The sequence below is a fragment of the Oculina patagonica genome, chromosome 3, assembly GCF_052425735.1.
Source record: "Oculina patagonica isolate OP01 chromosome 3, crgOcupat, whole genome shotgun sequence".
NCBI lineage: Eukaryota > Metazoa > Cnidaria > Anthozoa > Scleractinia > Oculinidae > Oculina > Oculina patagonica.
The window spans coordinates 17265556-17285467 of NC_135760.1; the positions used below are offsets into that span (position 1 = coordinate 17265556).

Sequence of the window (19912 nt, forward strand, 5' to 3'; positions counted from 1 at the left end):
CATTTTTTAGGCTGGTAATGTAGCTTATAATCACAGGTACGCATATCTTGTATGAAACAACGTCCTGGCCGCAGTTGCTCAAAGGGTGGATAGCGCTATCCACCGGATAAATCACTATCCAGTGGATAGTGTAGTTTGTTTCGTCAGCATTTTTCCACTGGATAACGATTTCTCCGGTGGATAGCGTTATCCACCCTTTGAACAACTGGGCCCAGTTAATTAATCACTATCTGATGGATAGCGAAGGTTTTGTATGAGTTATCCACTGGAAAGCGACTTATCTGGTGGGTAGCGTTATCCACCCTTTGAACAGCTGGGTCCTGGTGGGGAAATCAATTTAGTAACAAGGCCCTGCTAGGGAAAGGGGGGGGGGAGAAGGGAGGTGGGGTGGGGAACAAGCCTTCTGTTGCTTCTGAATGCCCCATATTACTAATTTAACAATACTTTACGGCACTGTCAGAAATTGAAGGAAAATTGTCAAAAAGAATGTAATTCGTTGCCATTTCAATTTATTTGCTCTTGCTTATATTTTGGACAGCCCATGTCACCTGTCTGAATAGACCTTTTTACCAATATGGTGGCAATTTCAATTTTTGTTTTGAGACATTATGAGTTAGATTTGCATGAAAATGGACCTGTAGGTGAAACTCATTTTCATATGAATGGGTTCGCACGTAGACTCGTTTTGAAACAGAGGCAAAGGGTAACACGGAAATGGCCTATTGAATTTTTGTGGTACTTATTGACATCTCTTGTTGTGCTATCCTTTCCTAAGTAAGAGCTGTCTCTGATTTGAACCAAAAAAATTGAGACGTAGCAATACGGATATCCATGCACAAGTCACTACATATCTCTACAGTGCTACAAATTATAGCAAGAAAGCCTTTGCAGGGGATGAAATCACATGTACAATATGGGGCCCAGTTCTCTGCCACTTTTGACGTAAACTTGTATTTCTTACCTCAGAAGAACCGCAGGAACTTGAAATTTCGCCCAGAGCTAACTACATTATTCAGCTTTTTGTTGTGAAGCTATTGACCGGTCAATAATTAATTTGCCCAAGCAATAATAAAAATAAAAGCTCCGTTTGTGGGCCCAGTTCTCGGCCACCCGGACCCAGTTTTCGGCCACTAAAAAGCTTGTGCGTAATTTTCTGTATAAAAAGGCTGAATTAATTTCCACAGTCATAAAATCACTCTGTAAACTTATTTATGTTATGTCGATCCCAAATTATTTTATGAGACTTTGTTTCACTTTGGAAAAGAAGGTTTTTAACACGCCTAGTTGCTTGCCTATGTGCAGGAAACTACGCCGTTGTGTGACCAAGGCATTTAGATGGCTTATTTTGCAGTGAAAAGGTCTTGAAAGAGTTAGGTGTTGTAGAAATAATAGAAAAGACAAAAGTCAGCTCAAAACTTAGATATTTAATTGAACTTTATTTTTAAAACATTTCTTTCTTTCATTATTGCTGCAGCAGATGAAATTATATTAAAAACAAAAGCACTAAACTGTGATAGCGATCAGGGTGGCCGAGAACTGGCAAATACGCAAAAGTCGCACGAAAAAATGTCGAAGTAAATTAAGACCAAAATACATAACGGTTCAACAAAAAGTTAACTTAGCAGAAAGCTGAATTATTCTAAGTTTTACATGCCAAAAATTAACTCGTTTGGTAGGGGCTCACGGACAAAATACGAATTTAACTGCATCCATGAATTTTAAGGAGCCGTAAACAAACAAGTTTTCGACAAAAACAAATTCACCTACCTTCGCATAAACTCGACGTGTGAGCTTTCTATAGCGAGTTGAAAAATCAAACTCAAGATACTAAGAGCACAAGAATCAGTCTATCGTTTGAAGGAAATAACTTTTTCTTTTAATTCAACTGTGGCGTGAAAAAACGCGTTGAACACAAAGTGGCCGAGAACTGGACCCGGCCGAGAACTGGGCCCCATACTGTACCCAAAGTAAGAGCTGTCTGTGATTTGAACCAAAAAAATTCAGAGGTAGCAATACGGATATCCATGCACAAGTCACTACATATCTCTACAGTACTACAAATTATAGCAAGAAAGTCTTTTGCAGGGGATGAAATCACATGTACTCTTACCACCTTTGTGGCATATGACTTCTTTGATCGTACTTCCAACAAATCAAACATATTTTCTGATTTTTTACAGGTCCATAGGTGTATCTAACTTTGGTATTCACCATCTTGAAGAGTTGAAGAAGCACTCCACGGTGATACCGTCCGTCAATCAAATTGAAGTGCATCCCTTTTTACAGGAGAATGACCTGGTGAATTACTGCAAGAAAGAGGGCATCGCTGTACAGGCTTATTCACCATTGACAAGAGGAGAGAAACTTGGCCATCCCACACTGAAATCTATCGCTGACAAGCACAAAAAAATCCAGCGCAAATCTTATTGAGATGGTGTTTACAGAAAGGCTATATTTGTATTCCAAAGTCAAGTCATTCATCTCGAATCGTTGAGAACGCTAGCATATTTGACTTTAGTATACCTGAAGAGGACATGGATGTTCTGGATGGGTTGGAAGAGGGGTTCAGGACTGGAAAACCTAAAATACTAGAGCCTTGGAATGGCTAGTACTTAATAGTGAATAGTGAATTAGCCTGTGTACAGCTTTTTTGAGCGGAGCGGGATGGCTGTACACAGGCTATACTGAATACGCTAGTTTTGAATTACATTCTACTGATCCCAAACAAAGAAGTTAAGTCAGGGTCGAGGGGAATAAAACAAGAGAAAATTCAAATTATTCTCCTGAACCTCGACTTAATTCTTTTGTGATCAGTGGAGCATAATTCGAAACTGTCATATTTGCATAAAAAAGCGGAGAAAGATGTTGTTTGGTGCCTTGTGTCTTCTTTGTTGCGGCAACTTGAAGTGGAGCTGAGCACAGTCAAAATGATATGTGTATACTCAGACAACAAAATGTTAAAAAATACCGGTATATAGCTAAGGCAGGATGTTTCCAATAGCACCTCCAGTTTAGGAAACAAGCCTTTTTTAGGCAAAATTATTCCTGAGAAAGGTAGCTGGAGGTTTTAACTATACCTTTCTAAGAACCTGCAATGCGCATGCAACAAAATACACTTGAACCTTGGTAAGCAAGCCTCTCGAGGTGGTCATTTACGGGAGGTTCCGACTATACTGATATGACAAGCAAAATTTTGGTCGGTTGGAAAGTGGTTGCTTAGGGGAGGTGGTCTCATAGTTTGACGTTATATATCAAAGACGAGAGAGTTTTCCATTCCCAATAAAGAGTTTATTGCTGTAAAGAATATTTAAAGTAAGAATCAAAATGCAAGACAAAACATAAGGCAAAGTTAATGAATAAACATTTTATTTTATAAATGCAGTACAAAATGGTGCAAGGCTAACAAGCTATGCCATTGTTAAGGCTTTCTCTATTTAAGTTGCAAGATTTTACATTTTGTAGTAAAAAAAAAATTGAAGTTGAATTATTTGATTTTTTACAAATTGTTTTTTAACCCCTTTAGATGGTTTAGGCATTATAAATGCATTTATTTAATTCCTTATTAATTGAACGTTTTAATTAAGTCCATTTTGCTCTATAGTTTTGCTGATGTGTTATATGTTTTATGAAAATGTTATTTAACAGTTCACAGTACCGTTATAGAAATTCTTGTTAGTATGAGCTGTAAAATAATTAAAATTGTCTACAGTGCAACCCCAGGTTTGTTTTGGTACAGTATATCTACAATTCAATATGTTCATTATACAGATGACACTGTCCAGTCAGTATAACTGTTAGTAGTGAAGTGGGAAAAAATGGCTGGTTCAAAAGGTTCTATCCTTTAAAGTGTATATGACAGATTTTTTTTTTATTTGCCTGATCGAATGTACGTGGGATGCTGATGGGAACATCGAAAAAAGAAATTCGAAATCTCTTTTTTTCGTAGCGTTTTTGTGCTCTAAAATCGTGAAATTTCACTTCCGGTTGGGTCCAAAACCGCGCACATTGGGGAGCTGGGTCTATTCTGCTTTTGACGTCATGGCCGGTCTAGACCCAGCTCCCCACTGTGCGTCGTGACGTCAAACAAGAATGCGCTCAGTGATACACTCAATAACCAAACAAACCGAACTTTAAAGCTGCTACGGCATAGATTTTAAATCGCTACAATCACAAAAACACGTGCGCTTCTTCTAAATTCGTTTTGAGCCTAATACGTCAAGATTAAAAGCCGCCTTTTCATTTTACTTACCTGTATATTTGCTGATATGATATATGATAGCTTTATTTTCACACGCTGTTTCCATCGGCTTTTCTAAAAAACTATCATTACACTAGTATCCCTCTAGACTTCAGATCATTTATAAACTGCAAGCCTTTAGCTTTTTTTACGGTTTTCTGGCAACCCAGCCACAATCTTCCTTTGAAATTCCCTGTTTAGTTTGTTTGGTTCTTGAGTGTATCACTTGTTTGACGTCACGGCGCCCAGTGAGGAGCTGGGTCTAGACCGGCCATGACGTCAAAAGCAGAATAGACCCAGCTCCCCACTGTGCACGGTTTTGGACCCAACCGGAAGTGAAAATATCGCGATTTTTAGGTCGAAAAGGCGGTGAAAAAAATGAGATTTCGAATTTCTTTTTTCGATGTTCGCATCAGCATGCCACGTAGATTTGATCAGGCAAATAAAAAAAAAATCTGTCATATACACTTTAAAATTACCCAGGTAGAGGGTTTCACTGCATGCAATGTAACAATTTCTCTGATGTCAGTGCTGTGATAGCAAAAGATTAATAAACATTTATAAAGATACACAGTTATATATGACAGTCAAAACCCTTATCAACTCAGCGATTAACCTCCCACTGATCAATATTCAACAGTTGATTATATTTTTATTATTATAGGTTAGAAAAAATTGCCAGTCAGAAAACAAAAAAAAAAAAGTTATAATAAAGGTTTTTTGCTATTGTCAAAAATCTAGCATCTAATCAGTGTATGGCTTCTCAAGTCTGTGTTTTACTTCAAGAATGGTAAAATCTGTTCATCAAAAAACTCGTCTGTAAACTGCAAGTGGTCTCCATCAGCAGTTAGGAAGTGCAGTTTCTTGTCACTGTCCATTTGCTTTAGACCCAGCCAGTCCTAAAATAACAATAGCAAATGGTTATTAGGTTACACTTTTGACAGTTTATTGTACCTAAATTTGAAGTTGACATCTGGTGCACTTGGCGATAACAAGTTAGAGGCCCTGCCAGGGGGGGGGGGGTTTCCCATGTCACTTGTCTAAATTTAAAAATGTCCCGTGTCGCTGTCGGTAATTAAATTGATGGAAAATTGCTTGTCCTTGTCGAAATTTAAGTTTTTCCATAAGGGTTGTCGTTTGTCACGATTTTATTTTATGTGCTGTCACTACTTTTTGGACCATGTCGCTTGTCAGAATTTACCCTGGCAGGGCCTCAAGTTAGAGCAATTCCTGTCCACAGGGTTCGTACACTTTTTCAGACCAAAAATTCAAGGACTTTCCAAGGACCCTTCTTGGAAAATTCAAGGACTTTTTTTCATGAAATTTACCCCAAATCAACGATTTCCAGTCTGTTGTGCCGTTGATGTGCTTGCTGAAGAACTAAAAAAATCGCTTATTTTGGCGGTCTTTTCATTGCCTTGAAGCCTTTTGACGGTCAACAATAAAATCAAGGACTTTAAAGGACCGAAAACCAATTTCAAGTACTTTCAAGGCCTTGAAATCGAACTCCTGAAATTCGAGGATTTTCAAGACGCATACAAACCCTGTGTCCATAATACCCACCTCTTGGTACAATGGGCTCTCCTGTAAAGTGTACTTTTCTTTGCCTTGTCCAGGCTTATAGAAACCAAACCACTACAAGGAAAACAGAAGGACGGTCAGTAAGTTCACCTCAAGTTTCAGAACAATAAATGATGAAGCAGCCTCTGATTCTGTTTAATGCACATTTCTTATACAACACAGGACTAGTTGGAAAATTTCACTTCAACCCTAAATAATGATTAATATTAATCAAAAGCGAGAAGGCAATGTGACAGAGTGGTTTAGAGTGCTGGTGTTATAATCCAGTGGTTCCAGGTTCAAGACCACCACCCTGCCACTTGCTGGATTTGGTTTTGGTCGTCCCGAGTTCAAATCCTAGTTAACCCTTTGTATCTAATTATCGCCAACTGGTCTGCCTCTGGCCAGTTGGAATTTTTAACCATATTATTCATTTAAAATATGTGTTCCTCTGTTTCAGTGGCATGCCTGGAAACTAGTTATCTAAAAGCTAATTGCATGTCCACTATAAACAACAATTAAAATTAGAATAAAGCTCCCTAATACCTCTGATTCCTTAGGATCAACCATTGTATCCTTGCCAAACATAACCATCACAAAATTCTTTAATTTCATCAGGTTCTCCTTGTACTGAGGATTCTTCACCTATGTATAAAAAAACACATAATAATATTAGAAATTCACCATGAGCCAAATTACCGTAAGTTAAGAAATTTAAGAACAACATTCACCTTGGCAAAAATTAAAGAGTTGGACAGATACTGATAACCAATAAAAGAATAACATAATAAAACATACTGTAACCTGCCCAAAAACTTATTCTTGTACAGTTTAGAATCATTAGTTAGTATCATTAATAATGATAATTCATTTATAATCAAGGGCCAGCCGACAATTTCAAATAGTAAATGATAAAACTCAATCGGAATAACAACAACTCTATGTTGATACTAAAGTAAGTTACATCAAGCGAAGGCAATATTTTGGTTTAATTTAAAACCATCATCAGGTCAATGATAAAAATAGAAAACAGGGCTGTCATTTAGGACCGTAACCCGTAGCACCTGTTACAGCTAAGTTCTCTTGAAGTTACAGGTGAAGATGTCAATTTGTGTTATGGTTGCACTTGCGTACAGAATGTAATGCTACGAGTCACAACTTTAATGTAACAGCTGCTTTTAATGTTAATGACAGCCCTAGAAAACACAGAGTTTTTAAAGTTACAAGCTATTTGAATAACAACAGCTCACGGCTCGCCTTCGCCTGAGGGCGAGATGTGAGCTAGTTGTCGCTATTTGGTATTTGGAGCATCCCACCCAGGGGGGAGTAGAAATACTCCTAGCCACTTCACACTTGGCTCCAACGCAGACTTTACATTCTTTTAGTAAGTAAAGTAAGTAAGTAAAACTTTATTTATGCAGGGTGGCCCATTCAGCACAGTGGCTGGTCTCCAGAGGGGCCCTGCTAAATACAATTTTTAAAAATATAAAATACCTAATTGTTTAAAATGGTTATAAAAATAGAGTTCAAAGCTAATAAGCTTTTCTTTACCTTCTGGAGATGACTTACCCTTTCTTGGTTAATATCAGCCAAGAAGATGCTCTTATTTCTGTATTCTTCCTCATTCAATGGGTCATGCCAGTATTCTGCTTGAACAAGGCTATAGAGCAACACAACAATTTACCAATAGATTGGTCTACTGTGATTATACAGATGTACATGTGGGTGTAGTCCTGAAAAGGGCCATTGTCAATGACAAAAGGGAACAACAATGGTCCTTAAATCAGCAGTTCAATAGAGCAGTTTTCAATTGAGTGTCGTAAAACCAAAACCAAAACCAAAACCAAAGTAATTACTCTGACCAATCACAAACGACACAAACAATTCAGTGAACCAATCAAAACTCGAAGCAAATACATGTAACCTGCACAAAGCGCGGGAAAACATGCGCGAGCGAGTCGCGATTGGTTTTGGTTTTACTCCTGATTGGCCGAGAAAGTGGCGTGAAATTTTTAAACCAATCACTAAGCGTAGTGAATGCAAAACCAAAGCAAACGCAAAGTACAAAGTACTTTCGACACTCAAGTGAAAACCGCTCTATTGTGAACTACTAATCATGAACTACCGGTACTAATTTTTAAACTGCATAAGTGCCCAGGGGCCCGTTTCTCGAAAGCCCCGAAAACTTAAGTGGAAGTCCCGCTTAAAGCGGTCCTCTCGTCTTCGCGCCAAAAGAAAGTTTCCATTTATTTTTTGCCTGTGAAAAGGCTTTGGTACATACATACAAAAAAGCAATAAATTATTTTATAGTTCTTTATTTTCGCTTTGCTACAGACCAAAATTGAATTTTGGCCGACATGGGGCCGCCAACGGTAGTCGAAGGGCTAAATTTCGACCATTTTGTGAAGCGCGCTATGTCCACAAAAATGTACTTGACGGAATATCATTTGGCACAAATTCTAAGACACCTTTATTTAGTTCACTGACGAAACGAGGAAAATTTTACGAAAATTCTAAGCATGCCAGCGCTTCTGAAATATACCATACTCTGAGGTCTTTATTCACACGTTAAAATTTAGGTAAATACAAGAGAATAAAACTCAAAAGTTTCAACATAAATTGGAGTAAAAAAGCACATCAATGTAATCTTCTTACCTCAATGAATCGTTTTATACTTTCAAACCGGTGGGTATCTCCTTGGATTGCACGCGAGAACAAATTAAAATCTGCCATATTCAGTGTGTTTACATAATTGTCGCTTCGTGCCAAAGCTCATTTGCATAACCTTGCAATCGATGAGAAAACTCCCTCCACCGTCCAAACTCGATTAAATACCTTTAGAATAAAAGGAAGTTGCTTCTTTTGATATTCCTATACCATACAAATCCAGCGCTGAGAAAAATTGCGTTGAAGATGACAAGAATACTCGCGGCGTGCGAGACTCCACAAAGTAAATATTGACGGTTAATTACACTGGTCGCACTTGTCCCATAATTTAAGTTCAATTCGCTCCCGTAGTATCTCTAGGGGAAGAAGAAGAGTCGAAATTCAGCCATTTAATAAATATAAAACGTGTTAAAACGACAAATTGAATTCTGACAACGGAAATCGATCATGCAAAGACAACTTATAACTTTACGTCCAAAAACATCACTTACAGGTTGCTTTCTGAGGAAGCGTAGTCGCCAGATACAATCCACAAGTTTGAATAGAACTGTTTTATGTTATGAAGCGATGAAAGGGCATAAAGCTTCAATTCATTCTTGATACATTTGCTTTCGTAATCGGTCATTCGAAGCCACAATGGAAGGCTTGTGCTTCGGGATCCATCAACTTCATTTTTCCCCTTGCGACACGATGTCACACAACTGAATTGTGACGTGACTGGCTGATCAGAGGTCAAACTTTGGGGGTGGTGGGGAGGGGGTTGGGTTGTCGGTCGGTATTTACAGCAGGAGAAAACAGAAAACTTGAGGGGTTGAAGAGCTTTTTTCATAGCTTCAGCATTTGCGCGCGGATGATGCAAATTTTGTTTCGCACGCGCGCACCGTACGTTAGCTAGTAAGAAAATATTTGTATTTGGAGGTTTTTCTGAAAACGCGTTCCTGTTTTGAACGTTAGTAATGCGAATAAACTACAGGTACAGTTTGTAGTTCAAGCTTGTCAGTACAAAATGTTTTAAAAAGACGATATTCGTGGGTAAAAAGATGGGTAAAGAGCTTTGCAAATCTGACGCGTACAGCTAGCATGTACGCGTCAAACTAAGCGCGCGCCTTTCCCTGCCGTTGAAGGCTGGGTTGAGTGTTTTAATTTAGCAGCAAAACATGAGTGGCGGCTTTTTTTCTTCCCCAACTCTATCTCAAGATTGTGTCACTTGTCTTTCCTTGTATAGGAAAGACGTTCATGAACTATTTACAACGGCCAAGTGAGCTTTTCATCCACTAAATTGCCGAGCATGCGTAATCGCGTCGTGTGTCAGATTCCTGACACATTTGACGCGAGCAAAATCCGACTTTACCAGATGTTCTCTCCCGGGGTTGAGAAGATCATCATCTGGGTATGAGATTAGGGGTAAAGAGCTTTTTTCACAGCAAGAGAAAACTCAGAAGTAGTAAATAATCTTTTTTTTGTAATAAGTGACTCGTGTTTTTATCGCTAAATATTTCTTTTTTCCTTATTTCTTATTCCACCTTGTACCACTCAAGTGTAACGTGCCTTTGCTAATTTACCTCTGTGGTCGGGCATTTAGGAGCAAATCGCAAAAAGACAGAACAGAAAAAAAAAATCCAAGAAAAGGTTCCGATAAAAGGCGGAGTGTGCTAAACTGTTTTCAATATTGAAATGAAAAAATGCTACCCTTAGTTGTGTTTTATCTTACTGTCACGGGCATCTGTGAAAAAAAAAAATATAATCTTGTGCACATTCTTGGAATTTCTTGCTTTACAACTTCGTTCAGTCCCTTTTTATAGGTCTTTACTCTCTTTGTTTGCTAGTTTTTATTTTTCAAATGAGCACGGGCATTATGAAAAATGCTATGTCCTTTACCTTTTTTAACTAAGGAGGACTCAAGATCTCTGGATTTGTATGGAAGTTCAAAGTGAGCGCACATGGCTTTTAGCGTCGTGACATTGAATTTCGATAATGTGTCATGAGTCTGGCATGCTCGCAAATATCATGACCGTCATAAGACCAGTTCCATTTGGCTGACAATATCTTCTACTGCTTCACTCTGGCTTTGTCATCAAGGTAAACAATTTCGTCTTCGATGAGACTGTCATCGTCGTCATCGACTTCGCCCTCTACTTGATTAACTGTACCTTTCCTTCATTTGGCTGCAAGTCTCGAAAAAAAATCCTTGCACCTGGGTCTTTGTTTAATCCCCACACCCACCTCCATCCTTGATGTTCATAAAGCATACAGGCATTTTTTTACCGATAACAAGCCGCAAGCTTGCAAGAACAGTTCGTGCTTTCTAAATCTAATTAGCGTAGTTGTTTGACAGCGGAAAATTTAGAAGCCGAAAGGGAATTAAAAAAATGCGAATTGTAATCAGGACTGACGACATGTACATAACGTAAAATTCCGGTTATAAGCCCCTCCGCTTATAAGCCCCCCCCCCGGTTATAGGCCCATCTACCAGGAAACAAAAAAATACATCCGATTATAAGCCCCCCCCCCCCCCGGATATAAGCCCCCCTCTGCCGGATGACAGTACTGAACAGGGCTAAATGTTGCTTTATTATGCGTTTTTAACTTAAACACGTATTTCGATCAACACTCCCGTGGCCCGTTTCGAAACGTTTTTTTATTCCGCTTATAATTATATATAAGCCCTCCCGGATATATGCCCCTTCACTTATAAGCCCACCAAAAAACCCTTACAAAGTTGTATAAGCCCAGGGCTTATAACCGGAATTTTACGGTATGTGATCTAGGGCCATTACAGAGGGGAAATATAATGATTCTCTCAAACCTTTTTCAGTTCCCGTTTTCATTTCCTAATCGGCCCGTTGAACTGTTTTTAGTTCTCATTACGTATCCCGTTTATGACCTTCCCTTTCCATTAAATCATTTCCATTCCCTAAACTTGTCTCTATTCCCCGTACGCGTTTCTTACTCCTTTTCATGCACAAGAATTCGAAGAGAATGTCATACCAATTACACTCCTTCCTTTATCGCCCTTCATTTGTGGCTTTTCCAAGTATATGAGGGTCGCATGGATATATTTGGACTTGACCAAGGCAAACAGACATTCGTTTTGCGACGGGTTACTACGCAATACAACATTTCTAGCAGGATAGATGTACAAACGCAAACCAACACAGAGTTTTTCATCAGTGATTTTTCGCTATATCCATTTAGGCATAAGTACTTTTACTTCATTCAAGTTATGTTTAATAATTTTGTTTGGCTGAAGTCGCAGTGAACTTTTTTAGTACATATTCAAAGAAAAATAAAGAAAATGTTGACCAATGGAAAGCATAAATTCATTTAAATGCTTTCAACTGCTGAGTTTTGTCTTGCTTTGAAAAAAGCTCTTCAACCCCTCAAGTTTTCTGTTTTCTTCTGCTGTAAATACCGACCGACAACCCAACCCCCTCCCCACCACCCCCAAAGTTTGACCTCTGATCAGCCAGTCACGTCACAATTCAGTTGTGTGACATCGTGTCGCAAGGGGAAAAATGAAGTTGATGGATCCCGAAGCACAAGCCTTCCATTGTGGCTTCGAATGACCGATTACGAAAGCAAATGTATCAAGAATGAATTGAAGCTTATGCCTTTTCATCACTTCATAACATAAAACAGTTCTATTTAAACTTGGATTGTATCTGGCGACTGCGCTTCCTCAGTAAGCAACCTGTAAGTGATGTTTTTGGACGTAAAGTTATAAGTTGTCTTTGCGTGATCGATTTCCGTTGTCAGAATTCAATTTGTCGTTTTAACACGTTTTATATTTATTAAATGGCTGAATTTCGACTCTTCTTCTTCCCCTAGAGATACTACGGGAGCGAATTGAACTTAAATTATGGGACAAGTGCGACCAGTGTAATTAGCCGTCAATATTTACTTGGTGGAGTCTCGCACGCCGCGAGTATTCTTGTCATCTTCAACGCAATTTTTCTCAGCGCTGGATTTGTATGGTATAGGAATATCAAAAGAAGCAACTTCCTTTTATTCTAAAGGTATTTAATCGGGTTTGGACGGTGGAGGGAGTTTTCTCATCGATTGCAAGGTTATGCAAATGAGCTTTGGCACGAAGCGACAATTATGTAAACACACTGAATATGGCAGATTTCAATTTGTTCTCGCGTGCAATCCAAGGAGATACCCACCGGTTTGAAAGTATAAAACGATTCATTGAGGTAAGAAGATTACATTGATGCGCTTTTTTACTCCAATTTATGTTGAAACTTTTGAGTTTTATTCTCTTGTATTTACCTAAATTTTAACGTGTGAATAAAGACCTCAGAGTATGGTATATTTCAGAAGCGCTGGCATGCTTAGAATTTTCGTAAAATTTTCCTCGTTTCGTCAGTGAACTAAATAAAGGTGTCTTAGAATTTGTGCCAAATGATATTCCGTCAAGTACATTTTTGTGGACATAGCGCGCTTCACAAAATGGTCGAAATTTAGCCCTTCGACTACCGTTGGCGGCCCCATGTCGGCCAAAATTCAATTTTGGTCTGTAGCAAAGCGAAAATAAAGAACTATAAAATAATTTATTGCTTTTTTGTATGTATGTACCAAAGCCTTTTCACAGGCAAAAAATAAACGGAAACTTTCTTTTGGCGCGAAGACGAGAGGACCGCTTTAAGCGGGACTTCCACTTAACGGGCCCGTAAAGCCCAAGCAAAATCTCAAACCCTTTGATTAAAGAGCTGTTTAATTCCATGATATTTTTAATATGAACGGAGGTTTCCTTCACACAAAGTTTCAGGCATTTTCAATTCTCTGTTTTTAAAACACAGATAATTTAAAATGGCTTTACGGGCCCGTTAGGTTTTCGGGGCTTTCGAGAAACGGGCCCCAGGGCCAGGTTGTTCGAAAGTCGATTAACACTAACTGAGGATTACAAGTTGATCAAGGGTTCAATTTCTCTTGTTTAAAACCGTTTCTATTGCTTGTGTTTTGTGGAGTTTGAGATTGGTGGACGACAAAACTGGAGGACAGAAAATATAAACAGAAATCCTTACTGAAATGTAAAAAAACTGAAATCGAAATGCATGCTAATCCTGGATTAGCTTAATCATGCTAGGAACAGCTGGGTCCAGGTTGGTCACGTGGCATTCCCTTTGGTATAAGTGTGGACAAAACAACTTCCGTTGAACCAGTTCATTCTGTCAGTTGCATCTAAGCATGAACTAGTGTTCTTTTGAAATCCCACTTTAATCTGCAACATCTGACTACATTTGAGAGCTACTTACAAGTCTTGAATCCAGCTGTTAAAAGACAAGAAAAAAAGAGATTATTACATGTAAATAATGAATTAGCATGCAGTTATCGGTCATCTTGCAAAATGTAATCAACTTAGTAACGGGGTACAGTCATGTCACGTTGCCCGTGCAGTGTACAGACACAGCTGGATCATGATGTGCAATTCACATCCTGTAAAATTCCGATTTTATAAGCCCTGGGCTTATAAGCAGAATAAAAAAACGTTGCAAAACGAGCCACGGAAGTTTTAATCGAAATACGTTTTTAAGTTAAAAACGCATGTAATAAAGCAAATCTTAGCCCTGTTTAGTACTTTCATCTGTCACAGGGGGGCTTATATCCGGGGGGGGGGGGGGTTATAATCGGAATTTTACGGTAGTTTTATAAGGGGGGGCTTATAATCGGAATTTTATGGTATTTGGATTTTATCAAATTTCTAAAATAAACCTTACAATGCAAAACTACAGTCATGTAACTATACATAAGGATAAAAGAAGCTCTCAGTGGGAATAAGATTAATAAACTCAAGAGTCATGGACTACATACCTCACATAAGCTCCCAGATTCAACAACTTCCTTACATAGGCGCAGATGGTGGAGTTTTCACCAGGGCAGTGTGGAAATCCATAAACACCTGTAAAAAGATCAAACCGTCAGAGTAAGGCAAAGTACAATTTTACTGTTTTGAATTACTTTCACTTTTAAGTAGAAATTGTGCATACACAATCATGGTTCTTTGTTGAAGTCATACAGATCAGCCGCTCATGAATATTGTATCTATCGCTTCTTAACCAATGCAGTCCTTGGCCTCTGGAGATGTTTAATGAATGTTTATCAGTAGCATGTAGGTCACTTTGTGCATCTCACCTTGGTGCTGTCCACCAAAGCTAATCAGATTCAGCATTGGAGGGTTGGGGCATCTCTGGGCAACAGCACGTCTACAAACAAACAAATAAACAATATTCACCATTTTTTCATTACAGTGTATAAGGAGGCCAAGATAAACACTGTGCTGCTATTAAAAAATACTGTTATTAAACAGTTACTTACAGGAACTGTCCACCTTGTGAGAATCCCAGGGCATTGTATCCATTTTTCAACTTCGGATCTTCAGCAACTTTCTTGCAAACCTGATCTATCTGTTGAGTACATACAGCACTGCGTGAGTTTCAACAAAGTAAATTTCAAGACCATGCCCCTGGGGGAGGAGGGGACTCCCAAAGGGATGGGATGCTCATTATCTGTCCACTTAGTAGAGTAGCAGCTCACAATGTTGATGATGAATTACTAAAAATTTGACTAACAATCGTAATGGTTAGCATGTATTACCTGGTCATTTACATTCATAAGAAAGCCATTCTCCATATCCTAAAAGAAATAAAATCATTAATACCATATTGACCAAGCTTGATACAAAATCCCTGGTCCCATGTTTTTCAATGGATTATGCATTTTACTAAATAAATAAACTATCCAGTGTCTCCAGATAGTGTAGCAGGTTTTGTAAATATTATCCAGATGCAGGATATTGATTTCAAATGTCCAGTGGATTGCATTTATTTATTCATCTTTGGAACAGTTGGACCCTCCTCATGCCTCTTCGAGCGAGCATGGGTGAATTTTTATTCATGACTGGAATGTTCACATGCATTAATCATGCACTAGACCCCTAAACAGTCCGCCTCCTGCCAACACCACACACACACACCCTTCTTAGACACCGCGGCAAAACGCACTGCGCATGAGTGGAAAATTAACATCCGGTCAGTTTTGTATTTCCGGTTGACTATGTAATCCAGTCGCGTAAATACAAAATTCCCGTCGCGCGAAGTTTAAACACAAAACTTAAGAAATAGCAAAGAAACTTAAGGAAAATAATGGTCTAATTCAAAAGTTTATTTATTTTTGTAGCTTCATACTTTTGCACCATAGGGTTTCCTGCTTGCACCAACATTGAAAATGATGCTTGAAGTTTACAGGTCGCAAGCGCTCGACAGTCGACAGCGGCAATTTCGTTTTGACTGTGTCTATCACTTTGCCCGCTTTAATTGCTCGCAAATTAGGGGCGACAAATGAGAAAGAAAAACAACATAAAACCAAAATAAAGAACCACTGAACTTTCAAGTTTAGGCTTTCGATAATTCTTGCCTTCACTGAGAAAAAAGTCACAAAACAAGAAAGAAAACAACATTTGCTCAGTGTTTGCTTGGTTCAACATGAATGAATTGAGTCTTCGATACTCCCGGACTACCTGGAGTTTTTGCTGGATTGAAAGCTGTTAGCCGAGAAGCTAAACAAGTTTAAATTGTGTTTCCATTCAAGACAAAGGCAATTTGATTTTCTTAATCCTCCTCACAAGGTCAAATATTCGTCTATTTGGCGGATGTTTTCCACATTTCCAGTCCGTGTGGCTACCTCACGCGCGAACATGAAACTTGCAGATTCGCACATGGCGTTCAATTTACCAAACTTTCAAACTATCGTACCGGTTATCTCTCCTCAATCTAAAAGGAAAAACAGAATCAAAGTCTAGTTTAAAAACTTGCTTTAAACCAAAAACCGAATAATTAAAAATCGGACCTCACTACCGGGTGTTATTTAAAAAAAAACTTTAAAAAGTTTTTTACCTCTGCTGAACGAAAACCAAACGAAGCGACTGCGTGCTGTCATTTTTTAGGCCGAAGTGTTAGGTTAAATAAATGTAGAACTGAAACAATTAAAGCTAAAAAATACACAAACATGCAACCAATTACTGGATAGGAAAGTATGAATTTAGTCAAGGTTAATCGATCAAGAAAAACTGGCAAGTAAAACTCTGCCTTCTCGCTTTGTGTGATAAACCTAAGCTTATTTAAGCTCATCTGCTGCTCAAATTCAGAATCAAAGCCTCAACGAATCCACGACTTACCTTTTCTAAATCTATCGAGTATTGTTTCGGTCATATTTAGTTTGTAATCCATGACAGCAGAGTAAAACACCGCAATTAACAAAGCAAAACAACTAAAACGTGGGCCACGACTGACCTTGAACCGAAAGCGTAGCGAGTGAAGCCCGTTGAGTGACTGGAAAGATGACCGGAAGTGCTAAATTCAGCGCATGCGTAGACGTTCTGCCGCGGTGTCCCCTTCTTAGGTCTCCACTACCCAAAAGCAGGGTGTGAACCCAGTAGGGCTCAAACACACAATCCATGCCATAATTCCTTGGGACACTCATTTAACAACTATAGCGTGACATTGCATTACAGATTCTCATAAATAGAGAACCCCTACCCTAAAAAGCAATGTTGCAAGACAGACGACAAGGGAAGGCATTGTTTCTTCAAGGAACACAACATTGTAATGGGGAAGGAAAGGAATTACATATTTTTCCCCCGTTTCAAGTGCAAGTGTCCAAGAATGTTGCGTGGACTGCAGGGATTGAATAACAGCCCTTGCACGGTCTCACATTAATTGTTCTCTAATAATTATATTTTATGTTCACATGCATGTGATTAACCACTAGATTCCCCCCCCCCTCTACTCTACATAGCAGAGTGCCCTCCCCCCCCCCACACACACACACGCATCCTTCCCTGCTGATCTCCACTGCCTGCAAACACAACACTGTGAACCCAGCCAGGGCTCAAACCCAGAATCACAAATCTTGTGTAACAACTGCTACACAAGAGAAGCAGTTGAATTACAAGCTTATGAGAGCTGTTACCTTTCTGAAACCCAGGCCACTTGACCCAGGGGCTAACATAATAGTAATAATATTATAAGGCCCTTAAAAAGAAATTCAATTACTTATTACCTGCACAATTGAGTCACCAATCATCAGGGACCGCACGTAAATGCCAGGAATTTTCTTTTCCAACATTGACACGATGGTTCCCATGCTGAGAGGGTTACAACAAGAATCACCTGGAGCAAAACGTCAGTTGGGGTTACCACCAAACAATTTTTCAGTAATATATCAAACATAAGAGACAGTAGTGTTTCATCGGGATATCCAAACACGTCGCGCAGCAGAGTATTTTTTTGACAAAATTCAAGTTGTTTGGAAAGCCAATGAAACACTGTCTCGAGGGTTTGATATATCTTCTCGACTGAAACAAAAACTACAGAAAAACAAAGAGAAATAAAATTACGGTAATCGTAAAAATCTAAGCTGAATAAAGATCGAGTATCAAAACCTCCTTCAAGGTTATGAGTTTCTTTGTTTTAACTTTGTTTTGATGAGTTTGAGAAAGATAACTAAGTCAAGTGCATCTAACTTTCAAAATCAACAGAGAAAGATGTTGGTAATTTTGGAAAAAACTTTACAAAGTTAGATCGCCATCATAAGGGCTAAAACGCCAAGAATTCAAACCAGGATTTAATTTAAGTCTAGAAACTTGTCCAAATTGTCAAGTAAAGAAAAACAACCGAGAAATAAATAACTTTAAAAGTGTAATATTGCCTTGTTTTTTGTTGTTTTCTTGTTGTCATGATCTACTATGTACTTTGAGGGGGGCTTCTTAGTGGGGAGGTATAAATCAGGTGACTGACACTGGGTGGTTCATGATGTAAAGTTAGTGAAGGTGGGGTGTTTCACTCAGCTAAAACAACACTACAATGTGGTTTATACAGAAACATCCAACTGTTGATCAGAGGCAGATGTTGGCAAATAGCACAAGGCCCAACATGCTGTAACATGCAGCAAAAACAATAAAACATCTTCAAAAAGCTTACGTAAATTTCTAATTTTACTTTTTAACTGAATACTATCGCTTTTAAAAAGGGACGAAGCGCAAAGTGCATTTGACACCGTGATAAGTAAATTCGTCGCCCTAAAATTTGATGGATTAAAATTTTCTACTCGATGTTATTTTAAGATCTTTAGCCATATTCTGTTAAATTACTAACCCATGCCATGCCAGATTACTGCAGGTACTGTTCCGTTGCTATCAGCGAAGCAGCAGCTCAAAACCGAAGCTAAAACAACGGCAAAACACAGAAATCGTCGCTCCATTTTCAATTTCTAGCTGCTAGCGCTGCAGGAACACAGGAAATCGATGAAGCGAGTGACCTTTCAACAACCAAACTCGTTCCCAAGCTTCTGCAGGTCAACAAGTTTTAGGCGCACGGTCGCGAGGTCTTCTGGGATCGTTTGTGCGGCAACTTTCAAAATGGCGGCAACGTTGGTTGCGGGACATGCGCCCCCCTTATAATCTTCCTCTTATAGCTTTGGATCAAAGACAAAGCTATAAGAGGCAGTTTATGACATGTCCGATGATACTATAGTGTGGAATTTATTTTTCTTCAAGAGCCTGGTTTTATCAAGAAAGGAACGTTTTCTATGAAAATATCCACAAGGGAAACTTCACTCAATGAAATGGCCTTTCTACATGCTGTTTATTGTTGTTTTATGTTAATGATAATTGCCCTCCAGACCTCACTTTGGAGATTAAATTCTTTTGTATTTTGTACATGCCGACGAGGCTTGGAGGGCAGATTAGCATGAACACAAAACAGTAACAAATGGCTGAAAAAGGTCTACTGTCACATCAATCCAGAGCTTTCTCTGGCTGGTGTTCACTTGAGCTCAGCATTTTTGAGGCTGGTAATGAAGCTTATAATCCAGGTACGCATATCTTGTATGAAACAACATCCCGGCCGCAGTTGTTCATAGGGTGGATAATGCTATCCAGCAGATAAATCACTAACTGGTGGATAGTGAAGGTTTTGTATGACAGTTATCCACTTGGAAAGCGACTTATCTGGTGGGTAGCGTTCTCCACCCTTTGAACAACTGGGTCGTGGTGGGGAAACCAATTTAGTAATTTAGCGTGTCACCTGTCTGAATAGACCTTTTAACCCTTATGGCTGCCATTTTAATTTTTGTTTTGAGAGACATTATTGGGTGCTCAGGGGGCTAATTAATATTTATTTGCCCCCTGGGCATCATGGCTGCTGTATTGGTAAAAAGATCTATTTCCCATCAAACTGCATCCTCGGAGACCCAGGGACGGTTAGTTGGGGCGACGGGCAGGTCATTGGGACAACGGGATTTTCGGGCGAAAAAAGCTCTGAAGAGCTCCTGGGCACTTTCTTTTACCGAACCAGTTCCAGAAGCGTTTCAATCCCTTCTTTCTGATTGGCCAGAAAAACAGTTTTTCTGGCCAGTCAGCGAGGATGACCAGCAGAGCAACTCTGACGT

The 19912-nt window shown here is 39.0% G+C and overlaps 1 protein-coding gene across 1 annotated transcript; it reads right to left on the reverse strand.

Annotated features, from left to right (window-relative positions):
- Positions 1-2716: 2716 nt before the first annotated feature.
- Positions 2717-18783, reverse strand: LOC144645409 (palmitoyl-protein thioesterase 1-like). The gene is made up of 11 exons (XM_078504984.1): positions 18619-18783; positions 17525-17634; positions 15062-15100; positions 14783-14871; positions 14600-14670; positions 14279-14366; positions 13723-13737; positions 7367-7457; positions 6344-6442; positions 5801-5872; positions 2717-5136 (listed from the first exon to the last, which is right to left on the reverse strand). The coding sequence occupies exons 1-11, from the start codon at positions 18722-18724 to the stop codon at positions 5014-5016; spliced, it is 903 nt and encodes a 300-aa protein (XP_078361110.1). The 5' UTR covers positions 18725-18783; the 3' UTR covers positions 2717-5013.
- Between the last annotated feature and the right edge of the window lie 1129 nt (positions 18784-19912).